Source organism: Neofelis nebulosa, chromosome 1 (genome assembly GCF_028018385.1).
Source record: "Neofelis nebulosa isolate mNeoNeb1 chromosome 1, mNeoNeb1.pri, whole genome shotgun sequence".
NCBI classification, from domain to species: Eukaryota; Metazoa; Chordata; class Mammalia; order Carnivora; family Felidae; genus Neofelis; species Neofelis nebulosa.
The window spans coordinates 93,105,442-93,132,343 of NC_080782.1; the positions used below are offsets into that span (position 1 = coordinate 93,105,442).

Below are 26,902 nucleotides of genomic sequence, written 5' to 3' on the forward strand. Positions count from 1 at the left end.
CAGTCTTCAGCTCCCAAAGACAGCTACAGTAACTTTCTGAACAGATTGGGTTAAATATTTTTACAGACCCATTCTATGATGATAAGGCGGTAATAAGTTGTGCAGTGCAACACTCCAAAGGGTTCCAAATCTCACAAGCCTCTTTGTATGTGATGCTCTCACAGTGAAGAAGATTCTTTGGGTTATAAAGATGATGAAGAGTCTACTTCTCCTGGTGCTGATTTCAATCTGCTGGGCTGATCATCATTCAGACAACTTCACTCTAGATCATGACAGAGTTATTCACATCCAAGGTAAGAAAACGCAGGTTCTCATATGAAAGCCAAATTAATTTCCAGTTACTTGGAGTTGGGGTGCTTGGTTGGTGTTTCTTAATTTTAGCTCTGCTGCATTGGCTTTTTCTTTTCCTTTCTGTTAACTGGTGAACATGCTTTTCTGGTTTTTGAATGCTATTGCATTATAGTAAAGAATTGAGGACAATTAAAGCAGAATGGCTTAGGAATGTCCAACCGCAAGGGGCTGATGCAATTTGTTCAGGGCTTTTTACTACGGTTGGTGTCTTCCAAGTAGAATGAAGGGCATAAAGTTTATTTAAATGTAAGCGAAAGGAGGGAGAAATAGGAAGTAAAACTCACGATGGAAGGTCATTCTGTTCGAGTAATCATTAAGAAAAACCGTGTGAAAATGAAAGTGGGACAAGCTAAGGTTCAGGAAAGAGTAACTCACTTTACGACAATCTCCTCTGGCAAAGCTTTAGTTCCCATAGACCAATGTGTTGCCCCTGCATATTTTGCAGCTCAGCTGAATCCTAAGCTTGAGAGCTGTAGCAGGATTTAAGGCTGCAGTAGAATGCAGCTGTTTCCTCAGTCCCAGCTTCAGACGAGGGACATCCTGCACTAAGAAAGCCGACAGACTTATGCAATAAGAAAAAGATAGTTTGCAGCTTCTCTCTTTGCCCTTGTAGGCTGAATAATTAAAATAAGAATTATAGACTTTAACAGTTCAAACACACAAAGATATTAATTTTAGATGAGCTCGGTTTGAGGACCAGAGGTATTGTAAGTTTGCTAAGAGACATAAAACATTAAGTTACATCTTCAAGGTCAAAAGCGTAGCCTCCAAAAACCGCATCCACTGTTGGAAAGTATGGTTGGCGAAGGTCAAATGCTAGTCTGGCTAGAAGTATTTTCCTGTATGTATATTATGACCACACAAATCGAATTCTGAATTTGATGACGTCTAGCTATTTTAGACATCTCTCTTTCAGTTCTCTTTTCTTCCCGCAGCTTTAAGTTTTCCAATGTTGGACCATGAAAAGGAATTATATAATCATAAATTTTACTATGCAAGCTGCTGACTCAGCTGTTTCCTTGAATGTGTATAGTAGAATCCAGGCTGTCTCCCAAAGACTATACGGTGTTTACACATAGAGATTTTCTAATGAGGGATAACATCCTTTAACATCTAATCACAGAATTAAATGCAGCCAAAATAGGAATACCTAGTCATTAACAATAGCAGTTTGAAGCGCTCTATAAAATAAATTCTAGCTGTGGTTTCAAGTAATTATTAAATTCCTGTGACATTATGAACTATGTACAAACCATTTAGTCTAAAGTGCACCCAGAGTATGCAAATATTATTTTTAAAACGTGTTAACATGTTAAAACTTACTCTGGGGAGTCGCTAAGACTCAAGTTATCTCAGCAAGGAAAACTTGGTTGGCTCCTGCCTTTCCAACCCATATATTCTGCTGAAATTTAGTGCAAAGGAATTTCTTACACAGGGATCAGAATTATCCAGATCATTTGCATACACTACCCAACTTTTTTAAGTGACCTGGTAGTCCACCTCATTTTAATTGTAAATTCCTATTCTTAGAAAGTTACTCACAGCTTTCAAGTAATAACACTCATAGGCCTATACTTTGCTTATGGAAGTTGTTACTGAAAGGTGATTTGGGACAGTATTCTGATGCTAGGTCCATAAGTCAGAATTTATTTTAAAATTGCTCTAAATATTCATCATTGTTACTTTTGTTTAATAAAAAGTTTTCTTTTTCCTTTATGATTGTACTCAGATGGAACTTTCATATTCTTCAGTCCTTCAGAGAAACACTTCCAGTGGTCTGCCACAATTTCTGTTGTCTTTTACAATACAAAAGTAAAGCAGACAGCAAAGTAGATAATCACTGAAGTAGGCAACCTTCATTATTTGCTGAAATACTACATTATTTTTTCACATTTGGAACTGTTATTAATCAAACTTGGCCCAGAAAGGATTCAAGGGAGCTGAAATCCTTGTGAATTTTCTATGAATTTTGCAGTCAGATGATTAAATTAGGAATCTAAATCTCAGATTCCTGAACTGGACTGAAGAGCAGTATATGCTTCTCTCAGGGATAGAAAATTGCTCAAGATTCATGTTACTGCAAAAATACTTCTTCTATCTCCCATTTTTCATTAAATATCGATTTTTGTATTCTAAGTTCTCCAGGCCTAAATAACACCCAGAGGAATAATGCTCATCACCCTCAAATTCTCCTTGGCTGCAATGGTAAAGATGTTCAACACTTTAATACATCCTTGAATCTCATGCATAAGAGTTACCTAATTAATTTTCTGAAGGCTTCCTGCCAATTTTGTTTTAGAAGGTTCTCTGGAGATATAGGCACAAAAAAAACTTAATCTGGGTTTTTAAAAAAAAAAAGTCAGATTACCAGGGAAAAAAAAAAAAAAAAACAGCAAGGGTAGGTCCCTGTGCAAAGTGTTTCTAGTGAAAAGAATTTTCTGGTGATGAAAAGTCTCCCAGATTCCCATGGGGGGAAACACAGCTTTAAATAAAATTGCACGCATACTAATTTATTCTTTTTTTTTCTTGAATCAATTTGGTTACACAAGAAAGCAAATATCACTTGTCCATAAAGTCTGCTAAAAATGAGCAGTCAAGATATTACATTGGCTGTCATACACTGCTCTTAATATAGGAGAGGGCCATTTTCTCAAGTACTTGTACAGGAAGAGACAGTTCTCGTTAATGCCTTCTCCATAACCCTCTCAACTAATGGATTATATTCCTCATTTCATAATGTGCCTAGTCAAACAACTTCCAAATCCTTTGAAACTTGAGATCTTTGGGAAGGATTTTGTATGGAAATCCAAATTACACAGAAGTACAATTTTTTAAATATTTGGGTCAGGCCCAAAAACTCTTTGTGTAGGCTTTCAATTACTAGTAGAAGTTCAGAGATGATGAATATGCTTTTTAAAGTACAAGTCTTAAGACAGAAGAGAAATGTTGTTGTCCTTTTCCCATTGACCAATGTGAAAAGCAAAGCAGGTACAGTTATCCTGAACATGTAACTGTTTGACCTTATCCAGGTCAGAGAGCCAGCACTTCCTGCCTCTGGTGTTCAAGAGAAGATCTGATGGCAAGTTCAAGAGTTTTACCCATTATGCCACTTACTGGCTTTAGCACTTGGACAATTGATCTCTTCACGTCTCAGTTATCACATCTAGGAAACTGGGCATGATCACTGATTCCAAAAAGTTTTGTGAGAATTAAATTAGGTAATACATGGAAAAGTGCTTAGTACTGAACCTGGCACACAATAAGCTCCCGCTAGATAATAGTTGTTGTTGTTGTGGTTATTACTTCCTAACCATCATGGAAAACTGGTTTTTATGGGTGGAGGGGATGGGCTAAATGGGTGATGGGGATTAAGGAAGGCACTTGTGATGAACATAAGGTGTTGTATGGAAGTGTTGAATCATTAAATTCTATACCTGAAACTAATATTGCAATGTATGATAATTAGCTGGAATTTAAATAAAAAGTTGAGGGCCGCCTGGATGGCTCACTCAGTTAAGCGCCTGACTTCAGCTCATGCCATGATCTTGCAGTTCGTGAGTGTGAGCCCAGCATCAGGCTCTGTGCTGACAGCTCAGAGCCTGGAGCCTGCTTTGAATTCTGTGTCTCCCTGTATCTGTCCTTCCCCAGCTTGTGCTCTGTCTCTCACTGTCTCTCAAAAATAAACAAACATTTAAAATAAATAAATAAATAGTTGTGAAAAAAACAATAAAAATAATAACAGCAGCAGCAACAACAACAACAAAACCCTGACTTTTATTTTTTTTTTTAATTTATTTTTTTTTTAATTTTTTTTTTCCACGTTTTTTATTTATTTTTGGGACAGAGAGAGACAGAGCATGAACGGGGGAGGGGCAGAGAGAGAGGGAGACACAGAATTGGAAACAGGCTCCAGGCTCCGAGCCATCAGCCCAGAGCCTGACGCGGGGCTCGAACTCACGGACCGTGAGATGGTGACCTGGTTGAAGTCGGACGCTTAACCGACTGCGCCACCCAGGCGCCCCAAAACCCTGACTTTTAAATAGAAAAAAGAGGGGCGCCTGTGTGGCTCAGTTGGTTGAGCATCCGACTTTGGTTTGGGTCATGATCTCACGGTTCGTGAGTTCGAGCCCCACGACAGGCTCTGTGCTGACGGCTTGGAGCCTGGAGACTGCTTCAGATTCTGTGTCTCCCTCTCTCTTCCACGCTCATGCTCTGTCTCTCAAAAATGAATAAACGTTAAAAAAAAAATTTAATTAAATAAATAAATAAATAAATAAATAGAAAAAGGAGCACAAATACCAGTGGAAAACCAGTGGTTATCTTTTTCAAATTCATTTGTTAACAGAACCATATCATTACCTTAGCTCTAAGGGAGTAAACATTTTATAAGTTGCCTCTTTGTCCTCCTTAATTTCACAATTTAAGATTTGTTCAACATTGTTAAACATCATTTTATAATTTTTACTTTCCTATGGAAACTGAAGCTTTCCAAACATAAGTAGTATTTCCCTTAACATACTTACTAGGTAAACACAGATAAACTACTTTAAATTTTTTGAAAGAATATTAAAAGGAAAAGATAATGTGTACCAGGAACCCTTGACAGAAATGGACATTCCCACTCATTGCGGTTGGTCCTTCCATTCGCAGCGTGTCCCAAACGACTCCTCTGTTCCAGTTTAATGTGCGTTCCTTTTTGCTAACTAACATGCCTCCCTTGCCTCATCAGACCATGAGCTCTGTAATACCCCAACTGTATAGTAGCGCTTGGCACCTAGTAGGTGCTTAACATACGTTTGTTGAAAAATGAGCAAGTGTAATGAGATACTTCCAAATTATTGCTATCACAATGAACATTTAAGTCCTGTGTCATTCACAGCATTTAGCATATGTGACACTTTACACTAGAGGATTGCTTCCATTCTGTAATGTTGGCATAAGTTAAATCATAGTTTATAGAATTTGAGAATTCAAAAGAACTAGTGTAGATCATCTAGATCAATAGTCCACTGTACAAATGAGGAAATCAAGACTCACAGCCTTTGGTTGCTTAGTCCCAGGTTGCATGGCTGATGAGGGAATTGACTCTCAGCTAATGCCCTCCCTTTCTTCAAATCTGGGCTCATTTCTCACTTTCTTAATGAAATTTCTCTCTCAGCAGCATTCTGCCCCTCCTCGGACACCCCAATCTCTCTCACACCTTCTCTTCCTTTTCTCTGTAGCACTGATTATCTACCCTACTTATTGTTTTTAACGTTTATTCATTTATTTTTGATACACACAACATGAGCAGGGGAGGGGCAGAGTGAGAGAGGAGACAGAGAATCTGAAGAAGGCTCCAGGCTCTGAGCTGTCAGCACAGAGCCCAGTGCGGAGCTCGAACCATGAAGCAGGACATGATGCCCTGAGTCGAAGTCAGGTGCTTAAATGACTGAGCCATGCAGGCACCCCTCTACTCTACTTATTTTTATGTAATTGTATCCATCTCTGCTTCATGTGTCCATCCACTCCACAAGCGTAGATAGGGATCTTCGTCTGATATATCCAGTCACCTAAACCACTACCTGGCACATAGTAGGTGATCAATACATGTTTGTTGAATAAATGCAAGACCAGCATCCAGGTACTTTTTCTAATCCAGCCCTATTCAGTGTTACCAAAGCCATGAGGTGTCTTTCTAGTTCGTGGAATGACAGGCAGTCGAGGAGGAGGAGGATTGGGAGTGTGGTAGCAAATTTTGTTTGCTCGTATGCATGGCTCCCATACTGCACACAGCACGTTACGCTCCATGAGAGTCCACCAGAGGCAAGAGGCAGCAATCTTCCTGATGTGTGTAGGCAGCTTTGAAGAGTGTTCGATTTATGTTTGGTCACTGCAGTGCTATCCTGTTCCTTATGTAATATCTGCAGAGTTGGGATCTGGTGGTGCAGAGTGGATCACAGTGGGTGGAATGAATTTAATAATGTATGATCACAAACCGTCTGCAGAGCCAAAGTTTAATGTGAGAACGAGATAAGTGTTATTCCAGCTTAATTTTCTCTCTTCCACTTAAAACTCATTTGGACTCTGAGTCTGTCTTGAAAAGTTAAATTAATTCATTTTTGTAGTTTTGAGGCAGAATAATGCTATTTGGCACAAATTTAAAATCCACAAAGATTAAGTGTATTTTCCAAGTCGCACTTACAGAAATATATATACTATTGATAATTCTATCTAGAAACTACTAGCTATAAAATATCAACAAAGTTAACCATAAAATTATAAAACTTAGCAACATCATGAGTATTGAACGAACTTTCTAAAATCTATTAGTTTACGATAGGACATAAAGCCAAATACGATAATAAGAACCAACTACATTAAACACAGGCCTATCATTTGGTCAAACTAAGAATATGAATATAATAAATGAGCCATCAAAAGAAGGAAAATAATCATGTACTGCACACAAACGTACATGCACTTAGTGGGGCTGCTATAAGGGAATACCATAAATCAGGTGGCTTATAAATAACAGAAACTTATTTCTCACAGTTCTGGAGGCTGAGAAGTCCAAAATCATAGCACTGGAATATTTGGTGTCTGATGAGAGCTAGCTTCAGGATTCATAGAACAAGGTAGAAAAGAACAAGGTAGCCCTCCTGGCTCTTTTCTATAAGGGCACTAATCCCATTCATGAGGACTCATACTCATGACCTAATCACATACTAAAGGTTCTACCTCTACAAATCATTACTTGGGGATCAGTGTTCAACATATGAAAAAAATTTTTTAAGTTTATTTATTTTGAGAGAGAGAAAGTATGAGTGGGGAGGGGCAGAGAGAGGGGGAAAGAGAGAGAATCCCAAGCAGGCTCCACACTATCAGTGTGGAGCTCGATGCAGAGCTCGAACTCATAAACTGTGAGATCATGACCTGAGCCAAAATCAAGAGTCAGATGCTTACTGACTGAGGCACCCAGCTCTCCTTAACATAGGAATTTTGAGAGCATACAGACATTCCGTCTGTGGCAAGCACCTACTCTTACAGGCATTGGGGACGGAATGATGAACAGAACACACAATCTTTGTCTTCATGCAGCTTTTCATCCAGTAAGAGGATGAAACAGACATTACTATGAATATAGAACTAAGGACTATGATAACTGATCGAAAAATTATGGAATGCTACAGAGAGAACACCATTACCTACTATTACTTTTATTTAAACAGAAGCATTCAAAAAAGCAGTTTCTTTTTTTTTTTTTTCCTTTTTTTTTTTTTTTTTTTTTTAAATTTTTTTTTCCAACGTTTTTTATTTATTTTTGGGACAGAGAGAGACAGAGCATGAACGGGGGAGGAGCAGAGAGAGAGGGAGACACAGAATCGGAAACAGGCTCCAGGCTCCGAGCCATCAGCCCAGAGCCCGACGCGGGGCTCGAACTCACGGACCGCGAGATCGTGACCTGGCTGAAGTCGGACGCTTAACCGACTGCGCCACCCAGGCGCCCCAAAAAAGCAGTTTCTTTAAATTAGAGATAAAAGTCAAACATGGCAACACCTTTCTTCAACTATATAGTCCTGGATACACACACATTGTATAATTATACGTATATACATACGTACTCAATGGTCATGAATAGAAAAGGCAAGGGATTAAATGATTATAGATCAATAGATAATTTCTATAAATTCCTTAATCTTGATTCAGAAATATGTATATTTTCATACCAACTTTGCATCTGCTAGCCCATGCCCAAGCCTTCCCTGCATTTGTGTGTCCTTTTGAGAAAATCTGCAGTCAGGCACTTGATGAACATTGGCCTCTTTCAAGCAAAGCACTGGGTTATTCTCTGAGGAAGGACAGACCATGTCCTCAGTGAGATTACCAACAAAATTATGGTAACAAAAGGTAACAAAAAAAGAACAAAGTAAGTGTTAAACAGAAGTGGAAACATGGAGAAAAGAGTAAACAGCTACTAAAGAAAAAACTCTTATTGTTTAGAACTTTGTATCCATACTCACTAAAGTTTTTATCACTTAGTAGATTTAAACTCATAAAATACATCTTAAGAATATTTCTAAACTTGTTACTGAGTAACCTAGAATGCTGATTCTATGTTATTCTATAAAGCACATTAAAGCAACACATTTTATAATATTTCCAGGTATAAAAACCTACATTTAAAAATCTCTTGGGCCCGCCTGGATGGCTCAGTTGGTTAAGTGTCTGACTTTGGCTCAGGATGTGATCTCACAGTTCGTGGGTTTGAGCCCCATGTCCAGGCTTTGGGCTGACAGCTCAGAGCCTGGAGCCTGCCTCAGATTCAGTGTCTCCCTCTCACTCTGCCCCTCCCCAGTTCTCTCTGTCTCAAAAATAAATAAACATAAAAAAAAAAAAATTTAAATCTCTTCAGGTAGCAACAAATTCACACCAACAGCCATTGCTTTCTCTGTTCCATTCTGGGTGCTGATATGCGCAAATCATGCAGGAAACCAATAATTATTTGGAAACTTTCCCAAATAGTGAGAAAATCCATTTAATACAGAAACCTTTCCCCCTGGTTGCAGTTTTGCAAGAACCAATGTTGACTCAGCTAAAGCACTGACCTATAGCTTAATGGCTTAATGTTAAAGTAATTTCAACATGCTATGTTTCTTTGACTTTACTAGATATCAAGAAAAAATAGGTTTAGATTTCTTTGTTGATTTGGCGCTTTATTTTAAATGTGAAGTAGAAAATTACTGTTTTAGGAGAGTCTTTTGGAATAGAAAAATCTACCAAAATGGTAAAAAGTTAAAATATTCAATTAGGGGTTATCAAACTGATAATATCCAGTGGGGATAAATCTTCATTATGGAAATATTTTTATTTCAAAATGAAGACAATGAAAGAACAAGAAATGTAAAATTTCTATAAATCTTCAGAAATATTTTGTGTATATTGTAGTAGCACTAAACATATGTGCCCTCAAAAATGTAGTCAATACAAAGAGTAGGTATTTTAATCTTATTTAAATTACATATGTTGGTTACTTGACTTTTATGCTTACTCATTGACTAGTTACCACATGTATGAGCTCTGAGTAGTATGTTTTCACACACTTATGGATTATTCTGTGAAGTATATTGAATAACTGAAGTTAAACAAGAATTCTCCAGAACTACCTTTTCCAACCCTGCCCACTCAGAAGGGTCAGGGACATTAAAGATAAAAACACATAAAGTCTACAGTCCATCACATATGAAATTAACAAGGCATGTTAGAACAGGGAGCATTCACTATAGTCAAGTGGGTCAGTTAGGTGAAGAAGGAAAAAAAGGAGTATCCTACCTTGTTTCTAAAGAGGGATCATAAACTTTAAATAAGAACACCACTGAAAATCTATCCTTGAAGTATGGAGATTCCCACTTCTAGATGATTCTATTTGTAACCGTGCTTGCTTTTGCCTTATTCCTGGAAAGCATTGGAAATGATGTCTGTGTATTTGGCTCAGAGTTACAGAGTTATTCACTGAATTATAGTGAAAGCACAGGTGAACAAGAGATGTGGAGGTTGAAGATAGGTAGGTTTCCTTATAAGTCATGATAGGCATTATGTAAATTTCTTATGTTCTTAGTTACAGGACTCTATTTTTTCACTATGGATTTTTGATTATCTGTGGCTAATTATGTTGGTAAGAAAAAATAATTAACATCTTCACACAAGTTTATTTTTCCTGTTTTGTTTTTTTAAGAATAGATGGGTAAATTTTAAAGTTTTCTTCCCTAGTGTAATGTGGGTTATGAATAATTATTACTTTCTTTTGAAAAGTATCATAAGTTACACTGATAGGTTTTAAATCTCCAAAATCTGCATATAATTATTTTAATTCTCACTTTGCTTTTTCTTTTATCACACAATCATTAACAAGGAGTCTTGTAGCGTAAAATAATGAAAAGCTGATTAGATGCTTAATACTGTACTTCCCTGAAATGTTTTCAAGGAAACAGAATACCTTATTTTAAAAGATGAATAAAGTAATGGGTTTTTGTAAACTGCCTACAGTATACTAAGATTGTGAGGGGGCCTCCAGCGGGGCATGGGATGAATTGCTGTAGAGGAGAGTCAAGCAGGGTTCTGTGAGCTGAGATCTGAATAGTAAGCAGGAACCAGTCACATCAAAAGCCAGGGACAGATCACTCCAGGTAGAAAGAGTGAGAAATCATAAAATTCTCTGTGATAGGACTAACATGGTGTCTTTAGGCTGGAAAGAAGCTGGAGGCACTGCAGCCTCACAGTGAAGAGGGTGTGACTTAAGATGAGTTGGAAGAGTAGGCAGGAGTGAGACCACATTGCTTTGTATTTGGTCTAGAGTTCAGACTTTATTCTAAAAGCATTTGAAAGTGGTTACAAGGTTTTGAGCAAGAGAGTAATGTCATATGGTTTACAAATACAAAAGTCCACATTAATACTGAATTATGACGTGCCAAGTGGAAAGGTAAGATATTTAAGAAGGTCTTGTACTTTAGATGAGAAACTATGGTGGTGGAGATGAACCAATTAGAAAACAAAAGGAGTAGAGATAGATAGAGAGATGAAGGGAAAGAGGCACATCAAGCTCAACTTCGAGATTTTGCCTTGAACAAATGAACAGACGGTAGAGGCATAAATAAATGGAGGAAAATTGGGGGAAGAACAGGTTTGGGCAGGAGAAGAGGGACTCTTCCCTCTATTCCCCGAATAGTTGTCTATTCGGCATCCAGTACATGCCCAGCAGAGAGTTGGATTTATTCATTTGGTGCTCAGGGAAAATTACACTGCTAGAAAGTTTTGGAATCATCAGCACACAGTGCTATTTATAGCCATGGATCAGCTGAGAACACCTAGAGAAGGAGGAAATGCAGGTAGAGATAAGGAGACAGCTCCGGTCTGAGCTTTGGAGGTGCTCAATAGCAACAGGTAGGGGGAAGGAGGATGCAGATACCACATATTTGCTTCCCAGAGTCTGAATCCTGCTCACTGAAATGCGGTATTTTTTTTTTCATGTAACTTTTTTAAAAATCTAAATTAATTGCAAACATTTTAAAATTGGAGATATTTGCATGAAAATCTTCATTTCTAGCATCTGCTGAAAATTCCAAAGACCTGCTGTTTTTCAACCTGCATTCCCGTTGGACAACATCAGCAGGAATCGGTATCCTGCTCCCCTTCAGAATGGAGCATGCGCTCACCGCAATGGCATGGTCCGTTCCACTCCCTGTTGTTCTCAGCACCTTGGTGTTCCCATCACTTCCCTCAGCCTTGCCCACCTGGGCATTTGTGTTCAACTTACCTTTCATTTGTTTCAGCACTCAACTTAATACTTGACACATTCTAGACTATCAATTTATGATTGTTTATTAACTAAAGAAGCAAAAGATCCCTTGTGCCTCCAGGGCTGACTCTGTGACAGTATTATCTTGATGTCCTGCATACTAAGTGAAGACTTTAACCATACTAGTGTATAAAACCAACAATGTCTTTTCTTCAAATTACGGATAATTTGACCTTACATTTCACCACAAAGTGGAAGTGGTCTGAGCAGAGACAAGTAGATTTGATCTCTACCCCTTTACCACATAAAGCCACATTTCCACTAATTAAAGAGTGTGTGGTTAATTACAGCCTAATGAAGATAAATGACTCATGCTAATGTTCTGGTTTCCCCATACCCTTTGAAAGAAACCTGTAGGACATTTAAAACCCTGAAAAGTATATTTTTATTAGGAATGTCATTCACCCTATTAGTGAAATATTCAAATTTTATTTTTTATTTTATTTTCCTGTAATGTATTCCTTAATCTCTCTATCACTATGATTTGGTTTAAAATAACAGTAATTAAATACTAGTTTATTATGCATAAAAGTCTTTGATAACATAAATTTAAAATCTGAAAATTGTTAACCAGAGTAGATAACGCTAAGTTGACAACGATAGTAAGGTTATCTCTAGTCCTGGGGCCAGTTATATTGGATGAAGCAATGGCAATAATATAAGCTAATATTAACATTGAAAACCACTAACTATGTGTGATCCGCAACAGAAAATGCACTACCGCAGTCATCTCGTTTAGGACTCACCACAGCACTGAATGAAGGTGGTTATCCTCACTGAAGTTGAGAAAGGTTCAAAGCTTGCCCCTAGTCATATGGTTATTAAGGGGGAAGCTGAGATTCAGACTCAGGCAAGTTAATCCTCATGTTCCTAACCCAAAGGGGAACCGACTCTTGAAGACTGTTGAGTGAATTAATAGGTGAGAATGGCTCTCATTTTATTGTATTCCGTCGATACAACGATGTTTCAGAAGAAATCAAATCACTACAAAAAAACATTTGGTCTTGGACCCTGAAGAAACTATTCTTATGAACTATTCCTATTTCTTGGAGAAATCCTGCTACCATAGTGATTCTTAAGAGGAGTTAGAGGAGCGGGGTGGAGCAGGGGACAGCTGCCAATGAATACATGCCATCCCTGTCCCCAAGTGAAGACTGTCTGGAACCCCCAGGGAAATTGACGAGGAGGCAGGAAGAAGTTAGATTCTATAGATGTAGATAGATTTGGGTTTTTCTGAAAAGGCTTCAAGGTGGTGGTCCCGGATGTACTCCTGTCCTGCTAAGAACTACTAGATTAGAAGAATCAAAGAAAGTTGATGAGATGTCAATTTCTCAGGAAGCAATACTTTCTAGGAAATGTCTTCTGAAAGAGCACAGGAAAGAAGCCAATGTGGAAGAGAGGCTGGTTTGCATACCTGGCACAATTTGGATCTCAGCAAATGTTGGTTAGTAAGAGTCACTGGGCACTTACGGTGTGCGAGGCACAAGGCTAAGTTCTAAGCGAATGACCTCATCTCACTCACACAAGAATCTAGGAAGAAGGTGGCTTGACTCCATTTTACTCAGGAGGAAACAGAATCACGGAAAAGTTAAGTAACACAATACAAGAGCCCATATGTTTAATCGAAGAATTATAACTACCAAAAACATACATGAACAAATCATGAACATGGAAAAACAAAGCCCACAAAGAACTTAGCAGACAGAGCTAAACACTCTCATCACAACTTACTTCTTCCTGCTAGAAAAACAGAGAAGAGACAGAGTATTGTTCAGGATATTAACACAGTTTCAGGTTTACCTCTGAGAACAAAGATTTTTACACTGTGTTCAATGGATGGATCCCTTAGAGCTACTTGGAGGCTCCTAATACCTATTTCAAGCAAAGAAGCTCACCTTTTATCAGATATATGTGGCAAAGGTTTGTCTAATATATCCTATGGGAAGAAAAAGTTCCACTGTCCCAAGGGGAAAAAAAATGGTTGTTTTTTTTTTTTTAATCAAATATTGCCATAGATCAACCTCTAGGCTCTAAAACAATGATAACATTTATCCTTATTTTTTACTATGAAACTTGGATAAGACAATAACACAGTGCACATTCATGATAAACATCATTCAAAACAATACTATATTTTGGTGTGGGCAGTTTCCCATTACAGAATCCATTTAGCTCTAAGGCAAGGAAGGAAGATGGATATGGTCAATATCTAAGAGAATGCTCCATAGCACATCACATCAGATAATGCAGGTCTTGACAGAAAGGACACGTGCCGTTTAAGGACATCGGGAAGCCACAGTTCTAGGTAATTTGGTTCAGCTGCAGATTGATAGGAGCTAGCAGGGCACCGACTATACAGTAGTTGGAAACAAAGTGGGCCCTGGCAGGAGGTCAGGGCCAATGTGGGGAGAAGTGTATTCTTATAGTGTGTGAGTCCAAATGGCAGGGTCACAGATGGTCACAAACAGCTACAGTCACTTTACAGCAAAGAGTAGACCTCACTTCCCAGATTTCTCGCATTGGACTTACCCTTTATAGTCAAAACTAGACAACAATCAGGACCTCTGTCAATGGCTTGGGAATAGGGAAAACGAAGTAAAACGTTCACGCTTTGAAGACATATTTAAAGATAACATTTTTATTAACAGACGCATAGGTCTACAAAAATATACTCCTGCAATCACACAATATACTGTAGTTGTGGCTATACCATCTTCTTGGGCATCTCTCCAGAGATAATTTTGGCAAAGCTTGGCGTTTACTTGTCAGTTAAATTTCCCCGACTGTTTTGTTTATTTTTGTATCATTCTATTTAGTGTGGGCATGGGTTATATATTTGCACAGTTCCAAATTTTTGAAATATATATAAGTGTACACAGTGAAAATCTCTCAAGGTTTCTCTCCCAAATATCCACCTTACCTTCCCACAGGCTACCAAAGTTATTAGCTGCTTGTGTTTCTTATAAATCCTTTCAGATACAGTTTAAGCAAATAGAACTATTTCTTTTGAATTTAAGTAAATGGCAAGAAACACACATACCTTTATGTATCTTCAGGTCAGACTTTATTTTTTTTTAATGCTTATTTATTTTTGAGAGAGAGAGAGAGAGCAGGGGAGGGACAGAGAAAGAGGGAGACACAGAATACAAAGCAGGCTCCAGGCCCTGAGCTGTGAGCACAGAACCCGTCGCGGGGCTCAAACCCACAAACCATGAGATCATGACCTGAGCTGAAGTCAGACACTTAACCAACTGAGCCAGCCAGGTGCCCCAGGTCAGACTTTAAACTCCAGATGAAAGCAAAGATGGGCTACAGACAAATCCAAGAAGGTCTCAAACTCATATCGGCTGGATGAGGACAGGGCAAGAATGGATCATTAGAGCCTGTCCTCTGGCCTTTTCAGGTTGGCTTTTCCTGAAATGCTGAGTCCCGGAGGAGAGGCTCAGCACCCTTTGCATTTAGGAATAGCTGGTGAAGAAACTGAAGCTCTGTCTCTGACAAATTAAAAGCAACCATCCCTCGGAAAGGACACTGAAGGCTGTCTGGGGACCGAGGGGGGCAGCCAAGACAGCAGAAAGGGCCCTCATAAAAGTTTTTGATGCACAGCTGACTAGACACAACAGAATCATAGCCAAACAATGGGAGGCTCTGACTCCTGGCGAGCAACTTCAGGAAAAAACTAGTCATTCCAGTTTGAAGGAAACAAAATATTCTCAGCTAAATGAGTAAGATGCTCCTTACTTTTTTTCCGAAATTATGCATCCTACTCAAATGTAATGTGTGAGGTACAGTGAGAAACCAAGATCTCAATTATATATTCTGCTTAAATATTGGGCTCTTAACAGGTATCTTTAATTGTGTCTATAAAATGTGTTTATCTTGGAGCTACATCAGGATATAAGGCAAACCCCGTCACACCCACGTCTCACTGCCATAGCTGGCTGAGGCGCTAGGCAGCACCAGCCCGTGGCAGTCCTAGACCCTTGTTGCCGCCAGGACCTACCTGATTCTGGAGGAACAATGTTAACAAGGCATGGCCTAGAGAGACAGATCGGTCATTTGCAGCAGGTTATGCTAAGCACAGCCATGAAGACAGAAACCCATCTCAGGTGCTCATTCTCCAACAGGTTTGGCTTATATATGGTATTTTCACCATAAGCGTCTTCACCACAAGCATTTTTGCTGCAGATATTTTCATGGCCTAACTAACTGGCAGTAAGACCACTGTGCCATAAAAAACTACAAAATTTTTTTTAAAAGGCACATTCATTTAAAAGGGCATAATGAGGGGTGCCTGGGTAGCTCAGGTGGTTAAGCATCCAACTCTTGATTTCAGGTCAGGTCATGATCTCATGGTTGGTGAGTTCGAGCCCCACATCAGGTTCTGAGCTGCCAGTGTGGAGTCTGCTTGGGATTCTCTCTGTTCCTACCCTGCATGTGCTCTCGCTCTCTCGCTCTCTCTCTCTCTCAAAATAAAAAAAAATAAACTTTAAAAAAGGGGCATAATTAAATATGAAATAGGAATAGCAAAATTAAAAAGACTTTATTACGAAATACAAAATACTTGAATGCATTTAAAATGTGTGCACAGTCATGGCAATACAAGCAAAGAATTGATTTTGTTTTGTGGATGGTTCCTAAGCACTTGTCTTCAAAGTCTTTCATTCATAGTATTAGGACTTTTTTTTTTCCCTGTTGATTCAACTCGTTGTTCAGCTCGCTTCTTCTTTCTTCTCTACAATCTCTTCCTTCATTAAGAGACTTAACAGTTTCCAAATATGAGGATTCACATCTGTAACTGAGCTTTGTATCGCAATAGAAAAGCCTGTTATGTTGTTGTTTGTTCTTGGCATATTGTCACCTGTCCCTTTGAGACATTCCAAAGTTCTATGGGAAACATGGGTTCAAACTCTGTGTCACTGTACGAAGGCTAAAATTTATGTAACATAAAATGGGAGTACTGCATCAACGAAGAAATAAAACCAAACTGTCAACCAGTTGATGAAACCAACAAACTACCAAACCAAAAGTGCAACCAGTTGTGTTTTTTTTAATCTTTTATGGCAAAATTGCCTTTACCATTTATTCATGCAGCTGAATATTTGTAGCAAAAATACTTGCAGCAAGGATGCTTATGGTGAAACTACCTAGAACCAGTCTGTGTGCCCTAAGGAAACTAACACCTTCCACAGTGTTAGTCTCACAGATCCAAACCAGCCAAGTGGTAACAAATGTCACAAAAATAAGGAACCATTTTTAAAACCTGTGCAATTTTCTCAAATGACTCAGCGTGGAGCTGACAATTGAATTTTTGCCTCCCAGTTTGGAATGCCAGGGAGGAATTAGCTTTTTCTTTGAAGTGATAAAAATTTTTAGGAATACTGGTGGTGGTGGTGGTTACACAACACTGTGAAAGTAATTGATGCCAATGAAATGTATACTTAAAAATGGTTGAAGTGGCAAATTTTATGTACATTTTACCACAATAAAAAGAATTCAAATGATGTTGGTGGAGTTTTTTCTTGGGAGAAGAGTATTTTTAATGTCCTTGTTTAGCCATCTTAAATATGTTCCCCAGTTTTATTGTTTTATTTTTTTTTTTTACATTTTATTAATCTAAGAAATCCTCAAGTCTTGAGGCTACTTCATCTGTGTACCCTATTGAGAAAGTGACCAATACTAACATTGGTTATTTTGCAGAATCTGCAATTCACTTTTAAAAGACAGACTTTAAGGGATGCCTGGGCTCAGTAGGTTAAGCAGGCAACTTGGGCCTAGGTCATGATCTCAGGGTGAGTTCGAGCCCCACGTCGGGTTTTGTGCTGACAGCTCAGAGCCTGGAACCTGCTTCGGATTCTGTGTCTCCCTCTCTCTCTGCCCCTCCCCAGCTCACGCTGTGTTCTGTCTCTGAAAAATGAATCAACATGAAAAAAAATTTTTTACAAGGCAAACTTCGATTTGTAACACCTTCTCTTTTTTTCTGGTACATACATTTCTTTGGCAATGAACTGCTAAGTAATAATAATAATAATAATAATAATAATAATGACACTTTTAAAGGAATGAAAAATAATGGGTAATAGTCCAATACCATATTTCTAAATTGTTTCTCTGCAACTAATTGCTTTTGTCCTATTGTTTAAAAGACTTCATATAAATTACACAGCAATGCAAAGATCTGTTGTTTGGTCATGCCGATGCTTTAATAATTTGGTGAAACTGAATGATGTCCTCTAGATTTCACAGCAGAATCTGTAAAATAATAATGAGGGCCTGCTGTTTCCCCTGGAGACAACTGTGGTCTTTGAAGGGCATCAAATCTGTCAAGTCACTGTCTTGGACACTAATAGAAATAGGAAATTTCTGTTACTTACAAATTAAACTTTAAAAAAAAATCCAGTCCTTCCTAAATGAGCATATGTATGTTGCCTAGTTTTATTCTTTCATACTTTTTATTAAAAAAAAAAAAAAAGGAAACCAAGCAATTCTCATTCTGATGATCAAAGTTGATTTTTATCCCTTGTTTTTTATTTGCTTTGCAACTGCCTACTTATCAAACAGGCTGATTTAAACATTAATTTCAAGGCACTTAGGTGTTTGCATCCAATGATGAGATTCAAGACTTACCCTAGACAAGATGGGTGCAAAGTTTGTCATGCGCACACTCAATTCCCTTTTCTGTTCTTTGTATCTGCCTTCTCCCCTCTCTAGCTGATGTTTCCTGGCTGACCCCTAACATGATTGCCTGTCATGAGGAGCCTGGCAAGAATCTTAAACTGAATGTTCTCATGAGGCAGACCAGTCAGTCAAACACCCCGAGCTCCTGACTCACTGGCCAGTGCTCCTTCCTACATTTCACTTGTTCTGCAACAGATCACTCTCACCAACGATCCTCAGTGCTGTATCATGTGCAGTGTCAATCTTCTAAAAACAAGCAAACAAACAAAAAACCATTGTTCTCAATGCCAGGCTGGGGGTGTAGGCTAATGCACATTGATGGCCTCAGTCACCCAATGTGTTACATATTGCACATCTTTCTTAGAGTTCTTTGAATTTCAGCCACAGACTTGTGGCATTGATTACCACAACACCCCAACCTCCCTTCCCAAAAAACAAGAATGGTAGAATTTTACACATTCTGGTAGCCTTGTTAGAAAAATTATTTTGTGGGAAATCAGTGGATTTTTGGTGTCTGTTCAATTCTCAATATTATACCACATAAATCATCACCTACTCACAATGTTGGATTATAAGCAAATAGTACCTTAAAAAAAATCAGAAACCTGTAATTCTAAAATACTACGAGATGATGTGGTAACCACAGGAAAAAAAATTAGAAGTCTCAGTCCCTTGTACAAGGGTTTTGATCTTTGCTTGAACTCTTTAATTTATGAAACACTCAGACCTTGTATTCATTCTGGAACACCTTATGATTATGTAAAACCACACAATAATTTCTACATCTCCTTTATGACACAAGTGGCATTTCATGTATTTGTCACCCCACATGGTTCATAACTTTATAAGTAGAACTGTGGAAGGTTAATATATGCCAAAATTAGGCTCAATATCAGGCAATACCATATTTGAGAAATACTGTGCAAAATCTATGCAGTAGGAAGAGTTAGCAGTGAGTGCACGCTTACTTTTGGTCAGACATAATTCTAAGTATAAGAATACTTAATAATATCCCCTATCCCTGTGTATTTGGACATTGGTTTTAACTTTAAAGTGAAAGCCTTCAAAGAATCATGAGACTGCAACCTCCTGGAGCAGGTGTCCTTCCAGAAACTAGGTAGGAGATATTCCCTACACCCTTCAGGCTCTACTGAGCAGTCGACAGCACTTTCCTCCTCCCAGAAAGAAGATACTTGGATGCACTCATTAGGGATGTTGTAGGGGAAAAAAATTACACGTAGGGTAGAGTTGGGTAGATTTACCATTCATCCCTTATGATTCTATGATCCTAAATAAAAAGATAAAGAATAAAATCTAAAGGAAATGCTTAATGAGCTGGATTTATGATTCATTTTAATTAAGCCATTATCCTTATTTTATTATCTATTCCAAGTGGAGGCATTAATGGCTTAAACTTTTCAGTTTCTGAGCATTGGGCTGACTTCTAAATGAAATATATTCATTTTAAAATACTCATTGCTATATGATAAAAATAAAACTACCATCTCTATTCCTCACGCTTTTTATTTTAAAATCTGAATCCTATGTATGCCATTAAATAAGTAAGGCATGGATCTGTCCAGAGGTGAGTGGGTACTCTTCCTGACCTGTATATGTTAAATGACTGATGGCCAAGGTTTATTCACTACATGCCTGCCGCAGGCAGGAAGAGTTGCAGAACTTCGTGAAAGGTAGCTTTTGGCAAGCTTCGAAAGCTGTGTGGAGATGAGAAGGCGTGTGTGTCCTAGAGGTTTTCAATTGCTTTCTCATTTTCAAATGTTGCACGTCCTCAAGAGACCTTGTCAAGGTCAAAAGCACAATGAGCTAACCAGGGGAAACCCCAGAGAAAGCCAAGATGTGAAAATAACAGCTGGCTCCCTAGAGAACAGGAGCCTTGCTGGTTTGGCAGGCTTGGACTCTTGCGGTGCTCTCTGGAAGGCTCTCTTGTTCTTGGGGGAGGGAGGAGGGAAACCAAAGGGCAAGAAGAAGAAAGGTGGGAGCGATAAGATAAACTATAAAACAAAATGTAGCAGAAAGCAAAGGCAAGAAGTAGAAGGAGATTTTAAGGGTACAAAAGAACCAGTAATTTTTTGGTTAATCAGAAAATAACATGTAACTTTGGATATACTTTTAACATTCAAGTTTTAAGGGATATATTTCAAAACCTGAATCTCTTTAAAGCATTGGCTGAAAGTACCTTTCCGATGTCTAGTCTTCATATGAAAATAAAATATATACATACTGCTTGAAATGCTCCAGAATGTCATATTACAAGTGTATATTTGAATAAAAGCCACATATGTGAGGATATTCTAAGTTCTTTGCCCAGAACAGTGCAATGAAAACTGATCATGTAGTTTTATATTCTTCCCATAAATAAAACAGAGATTTATTATATTAGAAATCTTAGGTGTTTTGTTTGAAATCTTGAGATGTTTTGGTTTATATTGATGAAATTAGTCATGGAACTATGCCATTTCTCTTGGTCTTGTTTCTACATTTTCGATATTGAAATGTAGAAAAAAGTAAATGGAATTTGCTATTAAATTATCAAATTTTGATGACTGTGGAGTTTTCTATTCAATACTTCTCAATTAATATAATTAACACCCTTCTTTTTTTCAGTGGTTTCAAATGCATGACTCCCTTATAGATGCCCTCTAGGTATTAGAGGTAACTTTCTATGTGCTTCAAAAAAGATTGTGTTCAAGAATGCAGAGAAGCTTTGTCAGATACCCTGTATAGATATATAGATAGCATATTTCATTTTATTTTTTTTTAAAAGTCTACAAGCATCTTAATGGTTCTTTTCTTTTCTTTCTTTCTTTCTTTTTTTTTTTTAATAGCAGAAAATGGCCCCCGTCTACTCGTAGAAGCAGAACAAACCAAGGTGTTCTCACATAGAGGTGGCAATGTTACACTGCCATGTAAATTTTATCGAGACCCTACAGCATTTGGCTCAGGAACCCACAAAATCCGAATCAAGTGGACCAAGCTAACTTCAGATTACCTCAAGGAAGTGGACGTTTTTGTTTCCATGGGATATCACAAGAAAGCCTATGCAGGCTACCAGGGCAGAGTGTTTCTGAAGGGAGGCAGTGATAATGATGCTTCTCTGGTGATCGCAGACCTCACCCTGGAGGATTATGGGAGATATAAGTGTGAGGTGATTGAAGGATTAGAAGATGATACTGCTGTGGTAGCATTAGATTTGCAAGGTAAGTACCTATAAATCATGTTAAGCTTGGAAATGATAATTAATCATTTTTCATGATGAGTAATGTCTAGTGGTTACCACAGTGATAATGTGAGAACTCAAAAGTCCATGAATGGAATGCTTCTGCTCTTTTGTGTTTTGCAGTCTGTCACTGATTCCAGCTTTCATATTTGAAATGTACACACAATGGTTATACGTAAAAGTGAAGCTATTTGCAAGTAGGAGAAACGTGCAGTGGAACTGAATTAACAATACTTGGAAACTGCCTTATGCTATTCAAAATTTAAATCTCATTACATAGTTACTGAGAAATTCAGATTGAATGCATTTTTATTATGCTTCTAAAATTATCTCAGTTTCAAATAATGCCAACTTTTGTGAAGGACATCTGCTAGCTAAAATACATGTAATTGTATTCTATCAACTAACTGAAAACTTGATTTAACAAAAAAGTGCCCTCCAGATTTACTTAAATAAATAAGTAAAGAAGTAAACGTTTTTAATGGTCCAGACTCTTTTAGACACCGAATACCACGTATTCAAGGCATTCTGGAGGAATTTTATTTCTTAAATAGGCAATCTTTTCAGTGGTTTTAAAAACCAAAATGTGAAGAATGCTAAACAATAAAAAGTGCCCTCGCCATCCCACCTCCCCTCTGCCCAAAGCCCACTGTCTATATGCCCCACTAACAGGGAAACTCCTCTCTGTTTCTCATATCTCAAAATATCTCATATTCACGAATTTCAGTGTTTCTTTACACTGAAGGATGACTAATGGCTATATTGTTGGAATACTTTCCGTCCTTAGGCACATAAACTATAGGTATATGTTTGTTAGAAGCTCCTTTCACATCTAGGACAGACTTGTGCCTTTTCCACACGTGTGTTGGTTCATTAACACATCACTGAAGATGTGACCTTCTGAATCCTATAGAATCCCATCACACGTATGGAGATTTATTAGCTTTATGTATCTAATAAATTGCACAGTATCATAAAGTACATCTTTGTGACCTTCTCTTGTGTGTTTTAGTTGTACTTCTTGGCTCCTGATTATATGTCACCTTGTACTTTCAGTTTTTATTGATTTACATTAATATCCATAAACATTAGCATTATCCAAGATAAAAGAAGTGATTGGCTTAGAGAAGACTGTTAACCATCAAATATGAATTGACAGCCAATTTCCTTTATCAAAGGGGCATCAGACAGTGGATGGAGCCTTGAGCTAGTAGTCCCAAGACTCTTAGGTTAGTCCCAGCTCTGCCAGTATGAGTTTTATAACTGGGGAAAGTTATTTATACTTACTATACCTGGCTTCCTTTTCTACGAATAATAGGTTGAACTGTTACTACCCATCGAGTTACTTTTTCTTCTAAAATTCTATTTCTATACCATGTATTTCCTAAACCCAAGTAATTCACATAGCATATTTACTGTCTCTCCACATTTATTTTAAAATGAAATTTTAAGTGAATAGAAACCCATATAACTCACCAGAAATAGAAGGACACCATAAAAATAAATACAACTAATATAAGATACTTCTATCTTCCACCTGGATACCTGTGTGCTAATAGCTTTGAGCATGAAACCTGCTCTACCTTTGTTTGAAAAGGAGATTCATGTGTTAGAGGATGAGGCACTCTAAGGTCAAGCTGAGACTGTACTCAAGACATAATTAGAGGTGCTGAAAAGGAACTATAAGAAGAATAATTTTTTCCTGCCTAGGCCCTGCACCATCCCAAATCATCATGCTTTCTGCCCTATTGGAACACTTCCATACCATATAACCCATAAGCGTACGAGCCAAGCAAATGTGTCCAAGAAACCAATTTAACTGATAAATATTTTTCCAAGGACTGTTTTGGTGCCAGGAGATATAAAGATTTCCAAGCCTTGGTTCTTTTAATTCAAAAGTCTTACAGGCCATTAAAGATCCTAACATACTTTACAAAGTAAGTATTTTAAAATAAGGCAGAAGTTATAATTTCGTAGGTCAACTACACTTCAATTAAAATAAATAAATGAAATTAGGTAGAATTTGGTAAAGTAAGTGGGTACAAACCAGTTGCTATAATCGTGCTCACTATGTATTTTGCCCACTTGCAGTAATCCCACTTGACAGATGAGACTTAGGGAAAACTCCTTTTCTAAGGTAACATGGCCAGTGGTAAGAGCTAGAATTAGAATTTGATACCAAGACATTGGAAGAAGCCTATGCCTTTATCCACTATGATCCAGGGATTCACAGGAAGGAGAAATTCTCTGTTGGAGAGAAGACCAGAGGCTTCAAAAAGACAGCAGTCTTTGGCAGCTCCCAGCTTGAGAGGATTCCTAAAGGTCCCAGAGTTATTTGGGGGATAACCGACAAACTATCTTTCGGTCATACTGCATTAATTGGTGTACTCATGGTAGCTGTTAAAATTCCCCTCACTGCAGGTAGTGTTTTTCCATCTTTCTTGTGTGCTACAGAAAGGGTAGAAGCCATCAGTAACCAGTGGACCTACCTTGAAAAAGCTAACATTTTAACATTTAGCCTCATATACATGAATCCATTTCTAAACAAGTGAAGAAAATACAAATCTTCAAAGAATAAGATCAGAGTTCTATCTTGTACCTTCTGCCTCCTCTCCTAAACTGTGATGTTTTCACAGCACCTTACACAGCTTTCCATTTAGCTCTCATCACATTTTGTCTTGTAAATATTTGTAAACTTGCTTGTCTCCACTTGCTAACTACAATCTACTTGAGGGCAGTCAAGTGCCAAGAATAAAATTAGTGCTCAGTAAATAGTTTACAAGTGATTGAATGTTAGATAAAAGGGGCTTAAACTTTTAAATACAGAAAACAAAATATGCCTGCCATGCAGGGGCCATGGAAAGTAGGAAGCAACACTTGATTTGGACCATGAAAGATGAAAGAGTCCTTCCAAAGGGTAGAGAGTGTGAAAAAGCAAGGGAGAGGGCATTGTGGGTATGAGAGAGAAACTCCTGAAAGGTAAACATGTGAACACCAGGTGCCATAGACAGTCAGCATCCACCTGGACTGGGTTAGGGCTCTAAGCTCAGCAATAGGGTGGGATACAAATTTTTATTATAGCCAATTTCAAATATTTGGAAAAGTAGAAACACTGACCCCCCATATACTATTGTCCAGCTTCAGAAATTATGATGATGGCATCTCATTTTATCTTGCTTTATATAACCCTATTTCTACTGAATATTTTTCAAGAAAAACTCAGAAAGCATATTATTTTATCTACACCCACTGCAAGAAGAGATAAGGACACATATTTTAAAATGCAATTGCACACAAAAAAATTTAAGCTAACCCTTGGAGGATAAAATTTCAGGAGCTTGCTTGCTGCCTGAAAGTGACTTGATAGTTTCCACATAGTCTGGGATAGAGGAGCAAGGTGTGTTTTAAAGGCTCAAATAAACTGCATGTGCAAAAGCAAGCTTGCAGTTACCACTTACTAGCTCCACCCCAGTTTTTGACTTTTTTTCATCATTTACATTCTTAATGTCACCATCTACCAATCAGGCAGCTTTCACTCAAGCTCCTTGTCAATGTTCTCATGTGCATAAATAAGAGCACGAAAAACTAATATCATTTTAAATGTCATGACTATGCTGCCTTTTCAACTGTAATTGTAACAATGTCTTAAATTATATTGGCCCTTTATTAGAGACTAAATGCTATGTTCTCCAAAGAATTTTTCTAATTAGGAAAAAATCGTTCTTCTTCAAGATGTCCAAATTATATGCTTTGTATTTATGTTCCAAGATTTTATTCTGTCTTCGATTCAAATTGCATATCAAATCATGAGCTGTCTTCAGTAACAGGCACACCCCAAACCTGTATCCTAGAGAACCGAGTACAGTGCCTTGCTCTTAGTTGTGACTTATGAACTTTTTGAATCACACTGATAAAAAAAAAATTAGACATTTTTTTGAGAGACTGAACTACATGTAAATTGGAGTTAGCCGTGCAAACAATTTCTTCATATAGAATCTTGGGTAGGGTAACGCCCTCTGATTACTCCTGATTACCCACCATGCCCAAAACAGCCCCCAACAAGAGAATAGCCTCATGTCAATATAATGAAGAAATTCATGTCACCAGAAATTAATGAATAGTTGGGTCTGCAGAAATCATCTCAGCAATCAACACATATATAAATAAAGATACAAAAAAGAACATGATGTTTGTGCTTCCGACATTCCACCGTATTGGTTTTCCACTGGTGACAACAGCTCCAAATATACAAAAATATAGTATGAGAACTTTTACAAATAGAAAAATAATTTCAGATATATATGTGTACAGGATGTGTACAGAACTGATAGGCACTGAAGACAGTAAAATTATACTCCATGATTTCTGTCTTTTTGCTACTGAATATATTTACTTTATAAAGTTACTGAAATTTACATTAGCTTTCATATGGGCCATGGTATGAACATCTTATGTGTCTAACAAATTGTTATTTGCCAACAACTAGGGTGAATTGGACTGCGAAATTATAAATATTAAGGAATGTGTTTTCAAAACTTACTTCGACTAACTGAACTTCTCACATCATTTGATATTATTCTTTTCCATACTATATATCATTCTTATTAATCTCCTTTGTCGTGATACATACCAGCCCTTCATGGGAAAAGATATGGTTTTTGATAACATTTTGACATATAACTATAAAATAATCATACGTGGAAAATAATCACACACCCTTGGTGTCACCTGTGTAAGTGTAACCTTTCTTATTTTTGTAATGCTGGATGAAAGCAATAACCATTTGCTCCATAATTCAGCTGTAGGAATTACACATTTTTCCACAGAGCCAAGGTTTCTGCAATTATAGTCTTAGATATTAAAATATTAACTCGATGGAAGCAAAACAAGTAAATAAATAAAATGCTAACAAACATGTAGTTTCAGAAATGCCCCTGCTTGTAAGAATCAAGATTATTGAAATGTGTCCACCCAATGTGCTCAATACAGTGAAACTTCTACAACTTTGGCTAAGACATAGAAAATGACCCTGATTTGCCTGGAATGTATTATTTCCATAATCATCAAACATTAAAATTCAAGTAAATCTTTTGAGTTGGTATAACAATAAGTTGACCATTTATTCCTACAATTAAAAAATAATAAAGTTGTCATATAGGGTTTCAGTTTGATTTTAAGAAGGGGTTGCATGAAGTTATGTTAAATTTGAAAAGAACTTAAATAAAAATACAGTACACTAAATTTGGAACTGAATCAATCGTGTTTCAGTAACATTCAATTGTTCATCAAGAATAACCACT

At 37.6% G+C, this 26,902-nt stretch overlaps 1 protein-coding gene across 4 annotated transcripts in view; it reads left to right on the forward strand.

The window, feature by feature from the left end:
• The window catches only part of HAPLN1 (hyaluronan and proteoglycan link protein 1), a 72,347-nt gene that overhangs the window by 38,489 nt on the left and 6,956 nt on the right, over positions 1-26,902 (forward strand). For 3 of the 4 annotated variants that reach the window (XM_058727830.1, XM_058727845.1, XM_058727839.1), the window contains exons 2-3: positions 165-293; positions 21,211-21,582. In XM_058727830.1, the coding sequence (XP_058583813.1) occupies positions 191-293; positions 21,211-21,582 (475 nt within the window). In that variant the 5' untranslated portion in view covers positions 165-190. The remainder of the gene's footprint in view (positions 1-164; positions 294-21,210; positions 21,583-26,902) is intronic. The other variant, XM_058727854.1, reaches the window with a different exon arrangement.